Source organism: Mchenga conophoros, linkage group LG2, assembly GCF_057382185.1.
Source record: "Mchenga conophoros isolate Kocher_MC1m ecotype Shallow Benthic linkage group LG2, M_conophoros_male_GT1.1, whole genome shotgun sequence".
Lineage (NCBI taxonomy): Eukaryota > Metazoa > Chordata > Actinopteri > Cichliformes > Cichlidae > Mchenga > Mchenga conophoros.
The window spans coordinates 24545132-24562688 of record NC_140527.1 but is presented as its reverse complement, the minus strand read 5'-3'; the positions used below and the strand labels follow the sequence as shown (position 1 = coordinate 24562688).

General features: G+C 38.6%; 1 protein-coding gene across 1 annotated transcript; it reads right to left on the bottom strand.

Moving 5' to 3' along the window:
* Nucleotides 1–8930: 8930 nt before the first annotated feature.
* LOC146582001 (uncharacterized) lies at nucleotides 8931–10805 on the bottom strand. Its single transcript, XM_085245926.1, has 5 exons — nucleotides 10695–10805; nucleotides 10272–10412; nucleotides 9993–10165; nucleotides 9624–9760; nucleotides 8931–9024 (listed from the first exon to the last, which is right to left on the bottom strand). The coding sequence occupies exons 1-5, from the start codon at nucleotides 10786–10788 to the stop codon at nucleotides 8931–8933; spliced, it is 639 nt and encodes a 212-aa protein (XP_085102052.1). The 5' UTR covers nucleotides 10789–10805.
* Between the last annotated feature and the right edge of the window lie 6752 nt (nucleotides 10806–17557).

Genomic DNA, 17557 nt, shown 5'->3' with positions numbered 1-17557 from the left:
GGTGTTAGCATCACAACACTGCAGAATGATATAATGAGAGCTCATCAAGCCTATTAGTGTCATGGTGCCTAGGACACAGAGATGTCTTTTCCTTCATCTTTTAGTTCTGTGCTCCTATAAGTCTTTAGGTTCATTCTAGGTTAAGATGAATTTTGTGTTTGAGCTCCGTAGTCTTCTGTTTGTGTTCAATATTCCTAGTGCCTCTGAGTTTCATTATCTATTTCTCTGGTTCATGGGTTCTTGTGTGATTATGTTATTTAACTTTTTTTTGTGTTGTCTTTCTGTCTCCCCAATCAGTCATGTCTCCATGTTTGTTTGTCTCCTGTCCCTGTGTCAACTTCACATCAAGTTCAAGTGTTAGTCCTGGTCTCAGTGTTTGTTCCTTCCTGTTTTATTTTGATAGTCCCTTATCTCATGTTGTGTCTATTTTTGCTTCCCCCGTCTCGTTAGTCTGATTTTGTTAAGCTGTGTTTCCTGGTTTTCCCAATCGCTTCCTTTGTCCTTTGTCGTGTGGTCCGTCGAGGTTGTGTCCTCCCTTGTGTTGAGTTGTAAGTCTGAGTTTCCCAGTCTTGTTTTCACATGTTATTTTGTAAATTGTTTAGTTTATTAAACCTGCCTTTTAGTTTATTCCTTTGTGTTTCTGAGTCCTGCTTTGGGGTCCAATCTGCCAGCCACACAGCCAACGTGAAAATTAGTTGCTGTTGCAAAAAAAGTAGTGCCTGAAGCTGCAGCTCCAGTTAATGCACTGGTAATATGCTCACCAACATATGGGCAGCCAGATGTTGCCTTTATGTCAATTTTCCCCTTTTCAGTAAGGAAAAAGAAAATCAGATATATACTGTCGCCTACACTAAGCATCCTTAATCCAGTGAAATAAAAAAAAAAAAACAATTAATTGTATGTAAATCAATTTTCATTACTTTGATGTTGTGCAGAAGATATTGTGATCTGTAGTGAGAGCAGAGGAGGGCCCGGAGATGTGGAGGTATGCTCTGGAGAGAGGAGTAATGAATGAAAGCTAGTAAAAGCAACACAGAACACATATGTACAGGTGGAACAGTGAAGCTGTAAGAAGCAGAGGTAGTGAAGGTAGATAAATTCAATTACCTGAAGTTAACCATCAAAAACAATGGCCATTTCGCAAGAAAGGTGAAGTTGAGAATGCAGGGAAGCTGAAGTGGGTGGAGATGAGTGAAAAGGAAGCTCTGCAAAATGGTAGTGAGACCTGCTGTGATGTATGGTTTGGAGACAAAAAGACAGGAGGCTGAGCTGAAGATGGCAGAGATGAAGATGTTAGGATTTACACCGGGAGTGACCAGGATGGACAGGATTAGAAATGAGTGCATCAGTTGGACAGCTCAGGCTGAGTGGTTTGGAGACAAAGTTAGAGAGGCTTAGTGTGAGTCAATTTGGACATGTGCAGAGGAGGGATAGTGGATATATTAGACAAAGACTGTTGAATATGGAGCTGCCAAGCAGGAGGAAAAGAGAAGGCCCACATAGAAGATTCATGGATTTAGTGAAGGAGGACATGCAGGGGGTTGGTGCAGCAGAGGAGGATGCAAGGAATACGGTGAGTTGGAGGCAGATGATCCGCTGTGACAGTATTATGATCTCTATAAGAATAGTTTTACAGGCTTTGACATTAGCAAAACACTTCTTTTTAAATTGTATTTTATCTCCTTTTTTGCCCAACTACCAGAATTCCCAGTTTGCTCTCATCAGTCAACTTGCCTGGCAACAAAATTCCTAATAACAATATTATTTTTACATTTATATTTATTAACCACCAAAGGAGTCATATAGAAGTCACTGCAGTTCTAAGTTAAGTCTATTCTAAGTTCTTAGATGTTTACTATTATTAAAAGCTAAAAAAAAAGTTAAAAAAAATGTTTATATAATTTAAACGCCTGGAAATAAAATGCAGTACAGTAAGTTATTGATGTTCAACCACCTAAATCGAGTATTCAGGAGAGCATCTGGAAAATCAGAGGAGTGTTTCCTCCAGCACGCAGCCTCAGCAGCTGTTGCTAAGAGACTGAGAAGTTGTGGGCACAAGTTTCTTTTGGGCACTGTCTTATCAGGTCCTCTCTGTTCTTTTAGCCTCATGTTTCCTTTCTGATAATTCCAAACACAAACATTACTACCACACAAAGACACACATTACATCCATGATAGATAATGGCAACAGTTAAACAAAAGCAAACCACCGCTGCAAAAAGCAATGCATGCATGATGAATATTCATTTAAACTTCTGTTTACAGTGTCCCCTGGATATGTGAATGGTTTGCTCTGGGTGGTGCAAATTGAGGTCACAGTTAGAAATGGATCTTTCTATTTAGTAAAGTATTACCCACAAATTTGAAATATGTAACAAATATGTTTGTTTGTTGTAAAACAAACAAACAATTTAAGGAAAGCCGACAGTGTACTTGAAACAAAAAGATACTTACTTAACCTCTTAATCAGGGGGCAAAAGGCAGGAGATCAGTTAGGCTTGGTAAATGTGTGTGTGAATGGGTGGATGACTGATTGTGTAAAGCTCTTTGGGGTCCTTAGGGACTAGTAAAGGGCTATACAAATACAGGCCATTTACCAGTTAGGCTTGGGGCGTAAGAGGTTAATTAATTATTATAAACCTACTTATTTTCTGAATTATAACATATCAAAGACATGGATATGGTAATCTCAAAATAATTTATATAGCACATTTCATTATACAGAAGCTTAGTGTGCTTAACAGAGAAGATAAAAACATAACATAAACACATTAAAAAAAAAGCATTAGCCGGTGTGAATAAAAAGGTTCTAAGTTTGTTTAAGTGTTCTGTGATGTAGTTAGTCTCAGGTTAGCAGCATACTTAGATCCGATCCTAAGAACATTTAAAAGAGTCCTGACTGGGTTAAAAAGGGTGATCCAGAGTCAGAAATGTACTCGAAGGCCAAAGGCCAAACCATTAAGAGCTTTAACTGTACTAGAAGGATTTTAGATGTAACTGTAATGCACTGCACTCCAGTGAATAACATTGGATGTTTTCTGTAGTAGACTTTCCTTAACATGGAGAACACTACCTGGCAGGAGGTGTCCAGAAGGTTTGCAACTACTAGTGTAAGCGTGTTTTACTTTGTGGGCCACTCCAATCTGAGAGAACTCTTTTCTTTGACTGTGGATGGTGAAGACATGAAAGAAAATTTTTTTTCCCTCCCACCACATATATATTTTGTCAGAATGAATCTGACAAAATAAGCCAAGAAAAAAAGACTGTGGGCCATGGTGTTGGACAAGAGTAGGGCAGTATGCGCCACTGGGAGTATTCTTATGTGTTCTTAGTCTGTCCCACTCTGAAGTATTTGCGTTCAAGTTGAAGTAGAATAGAGAGGCACATCTATCAGAAAACACTCGGTGAGATCCATAGCCCAAGGCAGTTCGGTCTGAAACTTGTAAGAACACAAACCGCAGTCAAACTCCTGCTGGTCCTCTAGTCATCTCTTTGATGGGGCTGTGCAGTTAGTACAGTTACATGAAATGTAGTTATTCCCTCACTTCATTAGAATAAAAAAATACTTTACATTCAAGCTGATAGTGGTTTGCAACAATCCTTTCCTTGCACTGTAAATTTGTCTGACTTTAAGATAAAATTATTTCTGCAAAGTGTGAGCGTTAAAAAAAAGTATTGACTTTATTTATAAAAACTGCTATTCAGGGTCGATGTGTTAGTAAAAAGAAGTAGAATTTATCCTATTGTTCCTGTTGTGTACGTTGGAAATTGCACTACTTATATCAGAATGCCACCATCAGCTCTGTACTTGGGAAATAATATTTAGGAATAAAGGCAAAAAATAAAAACCAAAAACAGAAGAAGATTAATTTTTTTGCAAAATTTTTATGAGGCAAAAATCAGACAAAATAGAAGCAAGTATGAGAAGACCGAGTAAAATTTTAACACAAATTTTAAGGAGGAAATGGAGTCGGGAATAAGAGAAAGATCACAGTCCTGTCAATATGAAAAAAAAAAGCAAATTATAAGTTTTTCTCGAAATTCAGACACATACCAGTGACAGTGAAGAAAGAGGAAATAAGATTTTGGGGAGGTTCTTCAGAGGCTCTCCAATTTCACACTATCAAATTAAAGTGTCCATGTATCTGAGGATGGATGAGTGATACTCCTGCAAGGTGCTAGGTGGTCTGCAATTCCCATGAATAATTTGAGTGTGTCACTGTGGGCGGTCCCCATAAAGGAGATTGTGCAGGCAGGGGGCCGGGTAATGATAGATATACCTGGTTTCCCTTTCATCCCCTTCTTCACCTTATCATGAGTTAAAAGACAATATGGATCCTAAAGGTAGCTGAAAGAAAAAACAAGTAATTGGCTTCATTTTTTAAAAACATTAATCTTTAAATAGATAAAACTGTAATTTTTTTCTCCCTCTTTAATATTATCCTTCATCTGTGTTAATTTGGTATGCAAATCAAGGCATTTGAGGACAAGAGTTCAGGAGTTCCTCAAACACTCATTTTAGATGTTTGATATTTACATAAAAAAATCCAGATCTGTAGGTCTCATTGGTGGAAAAAGAAAACTAGCCTGAGACATCGTCAGCACCAGAGAACTCCCACACAGCTTCACACTATCACTTGCTGCCAAGGTGGCAGCTATGGTGACAGGGGCTAAGAGGGGAGCCTGTCATTTGAAGAGAGGTATGAGAGAGACGACACAGGGAGCAGGGACTCAATAAAACTGAGAGAGGGAGCCAAGAGGGGGGAAAAAAATAAAATGATATAGGGCTGTGAGAGGCATAGTGGTGGTTTGGGATAGAATAAATGGATTAGTAAAAGAAGTGGTCAGTTTTTTTTCTTTTTTCATGTCCTTTTAGAGTTCTGTTTAAATAGAGCTTTTATGTGGATAAAAGTAAAGACATCCAATGGGAATTTCCAGGGGCTTTTTTGATATGTTAGGAAAAGCAACAAATGATCCTTCTATCAATACAAAAAGCTTCATATTCCTACAAAGTATTTCCCCCCTTTAAGCAGAGACAACTTCTTGGAAGCGTTTTGCATAATTATCCACCCATCGTTAACACTGGCTTGCTGAAGTTTCTGATCACTGTTCCATATAAAATTCCTTTTCGTATGGAAGAGCGGTCAAAAACACTAGAAGAGTCGCAAGGTATTTGAAGGCAGGCTTTTTTTGTACCGTTTTGTTTTTTCACACATATTGTCCATTTTAAGTACCACCCCACAACATTTCAGTAGGATTTACACGGCTCTCCATTTCTGCTATTTGAGACTTTCCATGGCAATTTTTCAGCTTTCTGCTCATCAAGCCTCATTCACACACTGAAATGTTTCTGTACCCAATCGCTTCACACTAAAATCTGGGATTCATCAATGTTTTCTTACCTGAATTTTTTTTGTAATCCATGAATCAATTGAGAACGGCCTCAGGCCATGTGTATGAACAAATGATGAAGGCCTGACGGCCTCTGAAAACTCAAACACACATTTTTAAACCGAATACTGCTTCTGCAGTCACTACAACTGCTAATTATTGTTATTTCTTTTTTGGTCCTTATTTAGTTTTCCAAAAGGCCATAAGGCAAGAACTAATTAGACTTAAATGCATGAGAATAAGATAATAAATTACTTGTAAACAACACAAAACGCAACAAATGTTTTTAATTAAATCCTGCTGGATGTCATCAGTTGCAGTCTGGTTTCCTCAGAAGAACCTGGATATTTGCCAGTTACCCCTTTTCAGTTTTTTAATGAAAAAGTTGGAACATGTGTGATGTGTCAGCCTAAGTCTTTCCATTTAGTATTTTTTATATGCAATTATGATGTTTTCAAATACTTTAAATAATGACCAAAAGGCTTTAATAATACAAATTATTATTACTACTACTAGTAGTAGTATTTTTTTTTTTAAAACTTGTGTGTTTAAATTTCCCAAGACAGCCAGGCTTTCATTTCACCACCCCTGTGGTCATAGGTGTGCATGTTTCATGAATCCAAAGGTAATTTTGCATATACACGTTTTCTTTTTTGTTTTTGCACAGAGTAAGAACATTTCTAAACAGATATTAGTAAATGAGGCCTATTGTCCTTTCAAAAATGTCCACTTTAAGTTCAGCTTCATCTTATGGCCACGTGGACTTGCATTGTCTTCAAGCTTTCTTTGATATAATGATGAATTCATAGCTGTTAGGACTGCAGCAACATCGAATCATAGAATTTCTACCACAATTCATAAGTCGTATGAAGTTTTTCTGAAAAGCTGTTTTTTTGTCTGTGCCAACAACTGTTATCATTGCCAAATAATGTTATCTTTGATTCATCCGTCCAGAGCAAATTATTTGAAAAGGCCTTGTATTTGCGTGTTTGTTCACTGGCAAACTCTAGTCTTCCTCTAATGTTACTTTTTGCACAACAGTGGCACACCTCCCACGCAAGTCAAATTTGTGCAATCTTTTTGTGATTGTAGCCCCATGCTTTTTGACACGAACATTTGCGAGAGCTGGCAGATCTCGTGATGAAATTTGGGGGTTTTGGACACTTCTTCAACAAACAATCTGCTCTGGTTAGGAACTAAAAGAGGTTGGACGCGGAGAGAAGAATCACCACAGCAAAACCAGGTTTATCCTATCACTGCAATTAGTTCCTTGGATCTGAGTATTATTGGAGGCTCTCTATTTTACAATACAAAGTACCTTGAGATGACTGCTGATGTGATTTGGTGCTATATAAATAAAACTGAATTGAATTGAATTCAATCCGAGTCCTGCTTAAGTGGCTGTGGGGACTGGCTCAAACTGTTTCATTTAACTTCACCTTCCAACTTTTCAGAAGCACAGAAAGAAGAATTGAGCTGCACATCAAGAAAGTAAAAAAGTATTAATTCATGTGAATTAATTTTGTGTAGATGTTTTAGCCCTTCTTTATTTTGTGTGTTTTCTATGTGAAAAAAAAATCCATGGACAAGATAGAGTTTTTATAGAAAAAACATTATAAAATAAAAATCCCTAGAGCACAGGCCCAGAAAGGGATCGAGTTAGGCAGAGCAGACGGGCAGGTGTGTAATACAGTGGTGGAAAGCCTGAATAGGCACTGTTTCAAAAAGGATCAAATGCTGCTTCTTGTAAAAGTCAAAAATTTCCATGGGGTGTACTTATTTTGTTCACATGGATGTAGCTCACCATTCAAAAGTCTCACTAAATGTGTTCTGCTTTTTTTTCCTCTGCACTGCTCTGTGTCTCCCCAAAGGCTGAGAGTTGATGTGACTGACAGACAGCCACGGACAGCTTGGTTAGACACACTACACTCATGGGAGGCCACCAAGACTGAAACTGAGCAGAAAGCAATGGAGGAATACAGTGAGGGAGGGGGGAAGCTGACGAAAGGACTTTTAGCGGTCGAAGGAGTGCAAGAGAAATAAAACAAGATAAAAAATCAGAACAAAAAAAAAAAAACACTTGACATGAAGGAAAAATAACCAAATAAACCATAAAGATTGCGTAAGTTTGAATAGCTGTGAATTTGTCAACTTCTTTATGTTCCTGCCCACTAGGCTTATACGTGTGCACATCTTATCAAGGTCATCTTCTGATCTTTTCTCCGTGATGAACATTGATTCAAAAGTCAGGCAAGGATTCAGGCATTTGTTCAATGTGCAGGGGTAAAAACACATTGTGGAGTTCACAGAACTGCTTAATACTTTATTTGCCCTTTTACCCGACAAAGTGGCAAAGATTTAATATAATGTTGGTCTGGAAACTATTAAATACCCATAGTTGGCTCTCAAAGGTAAGAATCAGTCTTTTAAAACATATAAGACTGAGGATCAAAAGAATAAACTTTTATTCAACTTGCTTCCAGTAGGCTCTGCTACATTAAATGTAATCTTGTTTCCATGCATTTGTTTGTCAAAAATGATATTTTTTGTTGTTTACAGAGCACATAAGTGAGGCAGCAAAAATTCAAAGAAGAATGAAGGTTTGTAGCACTTCCCCTACTTCCGAAGTGTATGGAGAAGAGCAAGAGTCTAAGGAGGTCAAGCAACACTTGAAGAATAAAGAACAGCTTTATTACTTGACCAACACATTTTGGTCTGTGGCCTTCATCAAGGTCACGATGACTGTGATGACAACAGGCAAAAAAAAATTATATTAAAAGTCAGATTAAAAGTCGTTGTGCAGAAAATAAGTGTATCTACAAATAGGCAACACAACGCATCAGCCTTTCACCTACACAAGGTGTGAAGTACTAGTATTAGCAGCTACTTATTAGCAGGTACCAAGTAACTAAGGACTAGGAAATACACTCGTTTCCTTATTTCCAAAGTACTATTTATGCAAAGGATTTTCTGTTTTTCATGGGTTAAGATGAGCAAGAGTAAGTATACCACATGATTGATGATTGACTCCAGTGATTTTGATTTATGTTGCCAACATTTCATATTATCATCAGTTATGTAGGGACAGAATCATAAACTAGAAGATGCTAATGAAATTTTCTGATATAGAGTATAATATCTTTTGCTGAGAGGAAAAGACCATCAAAAAAAGATTTTGCTTCAGTTTTGTTGGGTGAAATCCTAGAATTTTATTAGTCTCTTATTTTGTCCTAATTAGCAGATGCTAAGGAACCAAAACCAATGCTGCCAATCTAGAGTGGACCTACAGTGTCGCACAGGCATGTCAACTAGGAAAACCATTCAGCATCCAGAGCCTAAAACTCAGGGTAAATGATATTCACCCCAGGGGCTCTGCCACTAGGCCCTCTTCCCTGATAAATGGCAAATAATCCCTGATATTCAGAATCTTTTACTTTGCAGAGGAACTGACGAGATCCTCAAAACTCCATCACTACATACAGCACTCATCTCTTCCTGCCTTCAGAAACAAGTTAAGTAAGCTCAATAGGACTCGAAAACTATTGAGGCAGTTTGATAGCTCCCTTTATACTAATGCTTTTGGGTGTAATCCCAAGTGCATACATAATGCGGACACTTACTGGTGGGATCCTCCTAAATACAGAGAACACGAAAACTATCAATTATTTACCCCAACACAGATTCAAGTTCAATTATAAAATGTCTGCAACAAGAACAACATGTATCCAGGTGTATGATTTGAACTACCCAAAGTACCTATCATCTGTAAAACATGACTGACCACATCACACACCTGACAGGTTTTTAAATTCATTTCGAGCCAAAGAGACCGTGACATGTTTATTCAACCATTATTGTTCATAATGATTCTTAATAAAGAAGAATAATGAAAATGAAGACTTGGATTATGCTCCACATGGACTATGACAATTTGATGCAGACATTTTCCTAATGTTTTGCTGTTGTCAACCATCCCTGTTAAGAAGCACTATATTCAGAAACTACAATAATGACAATGAAAAATAAGATCATTCCATAACAAATTGTGACTTTCTTTTGAAACATTATCAATACGGGATTAGCAACTGATGAAAAAGATGATTGATTTTAGTTAACAACAACTTCATGACATATAGAAGAATCTATTTAAGTGGTGTAACAATGGTAAACAACTAAAATTATAGACATAAAAAAAAAACACAAAGATTTTTCTTAATGTTTACATCACTTACCCATGACTCTCTACCATGTCTGCCACAAGGATGTTCACCATCTTTCTTCTTGTAGTATCAGAGAGGCAGTTTGTTTTCTCATATTTCTTAAATACTTGATCACCATCTGGATTTGAATACAAGGCTGCTCTGACGATCTGAAATAACAATTGGAAGAAATTCATAGAAAGCACCTACCAGGAAGGTATAAAAATGATCAGCATCAACTGCTATAGCCTTTGCATTAATCACTACATCTCATTTAATCATGAGAGGGACCATTGTTTTGTTTTTATAATTTTCAAATTTAAAGATATTGAGTATTGATACAAATGAACAGGTAATTGGCAATCTTAAGTTACAACATATCATATCCTGAAGATTACTTAAATTTCTTGCAGTGTTGCTGTCAGGAGGTCCTTCAATTAACTGTCTTTTCCGAGCTTTGGTAGATTCAAGTATTATTGTTGTGTCTGAACCTGATGATGATCCTCCTGATGCAGGTGATGGTGACAACTCTAATGAAGATGCGGCCTCTGAAGAAGACCCTGCAACACTGTTGTCTAACAATACAGACAGCCTCATAGATTTAAACATGATTACACCAACTATAAATTAGTAAATTTAACAACACGTTTTTAAATGAAACATACGGCTTAAACTTCTTACCACTGCATTCTTCAGTGAAGACACTGAAAGACACCTGAGATGACTTCAAAAGTTCATCAAATATGTCAGAATCCACTTCCACTCCCGCAGAATCCATCAGGACCAAATTGGTAGAACCTGGCAAACTGAATTTCACCAGCACTAAAAAAGAAACAATCAATAAAGTTCTATATGAATTTATAATTCATAAATCTGTAAATCACAGTTTTACTTTGATAATATTTATAAATTCTTTATTCATTCGATTACTAAAATAATTATTCATTTAAATTAGCAATTAATGTAGTGAAGTAAACTTACAGTATTTGCCCTTGGACTGCAGTGAAAGCTTTGGGTAAAGTACAAGTAAATCAAAACAATACTTACATGAATAGTATATGAATAAATTTACTTAGTTACTTTTAATCACTACACTCAAATGACCTCCCTGCAAAAATTCGGAGTAATTGTAGGCATCGTCTGTCTTTGGTACCCTGACCCATTTGCTCACTCCCTTAAACTCGACAGGAATCAGCATATCGCCACCTTCCAAGAGTAGAAAGCTATATATAATAAGGTCAAGCATAGAACATCATTTCTTCGCAAAATATCTTGCATGTCTAGTCCCTTTGGACTGAGCTAAAATTCATTTCGTTATGAAAGAACATCCTTGGTTTTTAATACCTACAAACTGCGTAACTGCACTGCACTGCAATACAGTAGTCTCTTGATTATCGCGGTGGTTAGTAGAAACCATATTTTTATTTTATTATTTTTATATACTTTAAGCCATAAAAACTCTCCCTGCACTCTAACAAACCCTAATATAAACCTATTATTCATTTTTAGTCTAGAAAATGCTTATTTTACCATGAATAAAAAATCTAAAAAAAGAAAAATGCCTACTTGTCACAGAAATGCATACCATATGAAATTACCATAATTAACAAGATGTAGGGGGTATACTCTAGTGTAAAAATCTTTCCATCAAGACATCCTAGTTCACCTAAGCCAGGGTCTCAAACTTCAATGAGCTATGGGCCACTGCTGGCACTGTCACCTCATTGGAGGGTCACTTTTGTTCAAGTAGTACAAAAAAATACAAAGAAAACACCCACAAATATTTCCCAAAATGTAGTGCCTTGTTAGTTTTTTAAAATTGCAAATATTATATAACAAGGCAAAACCGCAAACTTGAATGCATTTTTTCTCACTCCAAACTAACCAAAGCCCAGCTCCACGGCTCTGAACCGTGGTTAAAAAAAAAAAAAGAAATTCTGGCTAATACGTCGGGTCCGGCGTCGGGCTCGTGGCCGCTAACCAGCTTTACTGTCAGCGAACACAGTGTACACTCGAGTATAAACAGCTTACTTACAACTGGGCTCGTCAGCCAGTCTTTTTGGCTGCAGTGGTTATTATTTCATCTTCCGTTTCTCGCGGGTAGCAACTCATACTTTCTCCCTCCCTCGCACTCAAACACACACATCAGGAGAGGGAGTCCCACACGTTCTCACTGCAGCACGGAATACGCTGCCCACGAGGGCCTGTAATACTCTGCTCACATTACATTCGAATTAAACCATTTTCGGCAAATGACAAAAAAAAGTCACTTCAAGGGTCAAATTGCATTAAATTTTATCACAGGCTGCAAGTAGGAGTGACATGGGCCGTGGGTTTGAGACCCCTGAACTAAGGATTTAGCAAGTTTAATTTGAAAATAAATAAAAGGTGTTTAGTGTTTTTACTAGTTATCATGTTACTTGTTCTAATATCAATCTAAAACTTAATATTTAACCGAATAAAACTTACCACAGCAGCAAGAAAAAATGGCGACCAAAGATTCTGAAATGCGAAGCTCCACAGGAAATGAAGGTGTGGTCTAATTTAACACCCGCAGTGTTAAAATGCAGTAACGACTAAAATCCACACTTACATTTTTCAGGAATCAACTCCCGATGTGTTATTTTAACTCGATTAAGTGTTGAACTAACTCGGAACTCTGTTGAAATCTACTAACACTGAAAAAGCAACACTGGCATTTTTGCTGTGTAGAGTCACTAGCACACCAGAAAACAACAACAGCATCATGGCTGCAGCTTATAGAGTCCCATCAGTGGGACACAGGGTCCACTTGGACTCTATGTCAAAAGCTTCCCTTGAAATGCTGTCAAAGAGCTTTTCAGTTGCCAACTCAGTTCCTCTCGTCACCAAAACACACGTCCACAGATGTCACGGTGCAATTACAAAATTGATCATAAACCTGCAAACTGGTGACACCTGCTGCCAAGTGCAGTTGTAAAAAACACTGTTGTGCTACAGCATTGTGTTCATTATGGACAAACTATGATTAGCACGAGTCTAAAAGCAGATCAACACTTGGGCTCAGATCGGGAATCTCCTCAAGGTTTATTACTATTACCCATGCGAGTGTTGAAGGCCTCCCGGCAATACAGTGGAACTATGGTGAGGTGGAATACACAAATCTGGTACGACCCATCCTCATGTACCCCACAAGAAAGGTGATGTTCCACGTAATTACAATCAGTTTTAGCAACTTGTGATCGATGCACTAGAGCCTTCACCGCATAGCACATGATCAGTTTGCTTCATCACCCAAAGATGTGCCCAAGACCCCTGGTTACAGGAGAAATACCTGGGTGCTGATTACATGGTGAGATACTCGTAACCCTTAATATTTTCTCTTCATTAAGGCCTTGTGAATCACACAGTCCCTGTCATCTAGCATCAGTTTGTACTGCAAGATTATTCTAAGTGTACATTACCCCAGACAACATTGTTTCTGTCATAACTCCCACATGCAAACTCAGGCATCATGGTAAGATGGTTTGATATATTTCATGATGTATGTATTTTCTGTTTTTATCTCCATTACAGTATGAGATTGATTTTTATTTTTCTGCAACTGTGTTTTCACCAAGCTTACGTTTTAGTTTAAGTTAAACAAATTATGCGTTGGTCTAGTGGAGGAGTTTAAGTATCTCTGGGTCTTGTTCATGAGTGAATGAAGAGGGGAGCTGGAGATTGACAGCTGAATAGTAGAGTCACTATTCCTCCACATCGAAAGGAGCCAGAAAGGCAAGTATTAAATTGGATAATGTATTTAGCTGGAAGAGAAAACAGAAGTGGACAGGAGGGTGCTAATTTTTTTCTCAGTGTGACAAGATTCACTTTTGTGACTGAGGCCCTGTGTTCCTTTGTTTTTTTTATTTCCAGCCTTGACAGTTAGCTAATATTTTCATCAGGTTATCCACGTCGATATAGCCAACTTGAAAAAACATAGGAAGAATGCACAGTGTGACGCAACCAAGAAGCATTTCCATATTCAGAATTATATTTGCCATGGCAAACCCATGTCACACAAGTAGTTTAGTGTACATACTGTACATATGCTAACATTTAAAATGAGAAAACTGACAAATCTTGGGCTTTCCCTCCTGTACATGTGCATACCAAAGCTTTGCATGTGTTTACATACATTATTTGGAAACAGAACTATAATACATATCGCCACACATCAGTCTGCACAAGATTTCCCAGATCACCCACTTCAGAAGCCTAAGCTGTAAATCACATTCAGAAATGTGTCACTTTTACAGCCAGTGTCAGACCTTGGCCTCTAATCACCTTTCCTCTGCGTTTCCCTTGCTTCCCTTCATCTCCTTATCAAAGACCCAGGGTTTTAATCCAGCATGCCTCTATGGTCACAATCACTCATGAGTGTCTTGGAAATCCACCCCATCTCCTCTTCAAATCCATGCAAATCACAACATCTAAGCGCAGCGGAGCTTCCGCTGAGACAGAAATATGCACATATGGGGATTGGACAAGTGAAAGGCATCAGGGGGTGCATGTGCACCCCTCCACTTCTCTTCTCGCTTCTCATCCATAGCAATGTTTATGTCATGCTTCTCTTCAAAAGATCTCATTCGTTCTTTTAAGTCCATTCAATTTGGCACCGTTTGGCAATGTTAGGAAAGCTGGAGACAAAGTAGGAGAGAGAGAGGGCAAGTCCCAGGCATTTTGGAAAGAGAAAATATTGCACTCGTGATCCAGGGGAGGGGGGCTGACTAAGCGCTGAGCTTCAGAAAGTGTGTGAGGAGGGTGGTGGTAAATTGGGCTGGGGTGATAGGGGGAGGGGTGTTTCACAGTTAAATCTGGGTGCAGAGAGGATGAAGGATAAGTGTAGGATGACTAGAGAGGATTGACATTACACGGGCATATTGTATGAATGCAAGCACATGCCCACACACACTTTGGGTTTGAAGTAAGGGGCTGAGGTCACATCTGGATTTTAGTTAATCTCTCTAAAGTGTTACAGATATGCATCATGTTTCCAGTGAAATACTGGAATGTTTGACCCTGAAGTGGCAATGCGACGCCTGAGAACTTCTTCACAGCTACAGTTTGCTAACTCAGTGAGGCAGTGTTGCTCTAAATATAAAGCTCACACAGGACACCCTTTTTTTCCTTGCATCGGTTCTTTTACATTTTCAGGTGTAAGCACTGAATAAATTGTGTATTGTGACACCTCAGAATAGTAGCTCACTTTCATTCTGCGAATAACAAGCCTTGTTGTTAAAGGACAGGCCCAAGGTTGTTTCTTTTTCTCTCACTGTAAACTCCCATTACTAGTGCTAGTCAGAGACAGGTTATGCGTATGCTCCAATGCGTCCGTTTGCTTGTTTGTCAGTCGGTAACACACGCTAAACTTGATTAATGAATATGAGGGATATTTTATGGAGCTGCTCGGAGAAATGTTTACATAAAGTATTCCTGAAAAAGAGCCACATGTAACACCATTCATCATCTGAGTAGATGAAGAGGAAAATCCCTCGTTAAATCAAATTACATTTAGATTAAAAAATGATGAAAGCATATTGTTGATGAGGTGCATTTACAATTCGTTCATAGTATCTCACCCAGACCGCATTACCAACAGAACAAAACCGGCGACAAGCTCAAGGCCACGGACCCCGTGGGGGCACCCGAATGCCAGATGCAATGTTAGGCAGTTGGTTTGCAGCACTGTGATTAATTGTTACTTTGTTTGGAAATATGGTAATACGCGCAATTAATGCACAATACAAGCTGGCATGATAACAGCTCTTAATAGCTGATTTTCAAGCCGTGTCATGCAGGGGACCTTGCTCCAAAATCTAGCTAGGAAACCTTCATTATTTTAGCTGACAAGGTGCATATTGGCCAGTTTAATTAATTTTAACCACACAGTAAACATTGCCCATTGTTCTTCTTTGATCTTTTTTTTTTTTTTTTTTTAATGAGTTTTAATTTTAGGGTTATCACTCAACAACCAGCGGCACTCCACCTGCCCTCTATAAAACCCTGAACTCATATATATATTTATATATATATATATATATATATATATATATATATATATATATATATATATACATATACACACACACACACATATATATACATAATCATCTTGGTACATAAAAGGGAAAATCAATGTCATTTTCTGTAGAGCTGGTTAATATACTGAGTGAGAAAACGCTACATAATATTACAAAGCTCTTGGTAAGCACAGTTAAGTAATTAAAAGACTGAGAGAATGCAAATGAGCCAAATTCCCTTCTTGCTAAACGCGTGCTATTGCGTTAGTTTAGACTTTCGCATCCTAAACTTTGATTTATCTATGATATTACAGATCGGGGACTAACAACACACTCAGGCACATACTGTACTTACAAATACTCCTGACCTACCATACACGGCTCACAGTCTCCACGTGCATGCACACATAAATCGATAACTATGTGCCCACTCTCACACACACACACCTGTGCTTGCAGCACTCTTATCTGCAGAGTGCCAGATAGGTGCTGTGTGTCCTCTGAACATCCTGATTTCATCTTCTGGCAAAGTGATTGACAGCTCCGACAGCTGGGCTCCATCCACTCTGCAGACATGTGGACAACCCCACACACATGCAGGCACACCACACACACATACAGTACACACACATAGCTGCCTAACAGCAGCAGAGAGATGAAGATGTGGGAGTAAGGGAGAGTGGTGGTGGCAAGAGGCAATGGTAAGGGAAAGAGGACAAACAGGTAGACTGATGGAAGAGAGATCGATTGATTAATTTGGGCATAAATTGGGCAGGTATAGGAAAACTAACATTAAAGTCAAAAAGGTAAATGTCAGGAGACAAGAGAGACTGTGTGGGCAGCTTGCTGCAGACAAATGAGAGAATAATTATCCCCTCGATACATGCGGCGGGCCCTCAGTAATACACACGCACATATCGAAACATGCATTTGCACTGATATACACTTTGAAGAGCAATGAAAGGGCAATTACTAGGACGTATACTGTTGAAGCCCAAAGCTTGAGTGCTTCTAGGGAAATACCAAGCTAGGAGGTGGTGTTTTGTCGAAGACTACCAGACACACTCATCAACAGACCAGAAGCAGCAAGCTGGTTGGGCTGCACAGATTCATCTGTCAGTTAGTAATCACGCAGCATGACCTTGTTTTCCCTGACTGCTCGGGCTTGTCAGAAACACTCACAGTAACACGCATCACTCACTCCCCTGACATCCATCCTTGCATGTGTGCGTCCATGAGAGCGAGTGTGGTCACCACGTATATTTGTGTACGACCTATCGCCATCTCTGCCTCGGGAACGACAGCCAGCCCATCATTAACCTCTCCGCAAGATTCCCTGACATGTTTGCTTCCAGCGGTGGCCATTTTCTCTCTATAAAAAGCATGATGAGAAGTGATAAGGTGTTAGGAAGAAAATACAAGTCGGCAACTTGGCTGTGCCCTCACAAATTACCCTTTAAATGCGTGTTAATCAGCGGCGGTCGTTCAATGCGGGAACACGTGTGCAACAAAGCCCCAAGGCCTAATTCAAGTCTGCAAACTTAATAACATGTTATAATTGAATATTTCAAATAAGCAAATAAATTGCTGGGTTTTTTTTACACAATAATTAATGTTTATTAAAAGGTCATACTGTATGAAATTAACCACGCAACTGTTTATGTTGCATTCTGTTTCAGAATGTGCACATTAGTGTACTGAATGCATTCGCTGATTTAGTTTTACCTTAATTATGTCGCCATGTTTGCAAAAACAGGAACCCTTATGAACATTTCATCTACAGCGCTAAAGGTCTGCTGAGCTGTGCTCATGCTACCTGCTGAAAATCAAGTTTCGTCTGCCTGGTTAGGCATTGCTGTTTGCATTGTTTAACATTTTCCTTTCGCAGGTGCTTGGAGAGATTTGAAGGGATGTTTGCAGTGCTGT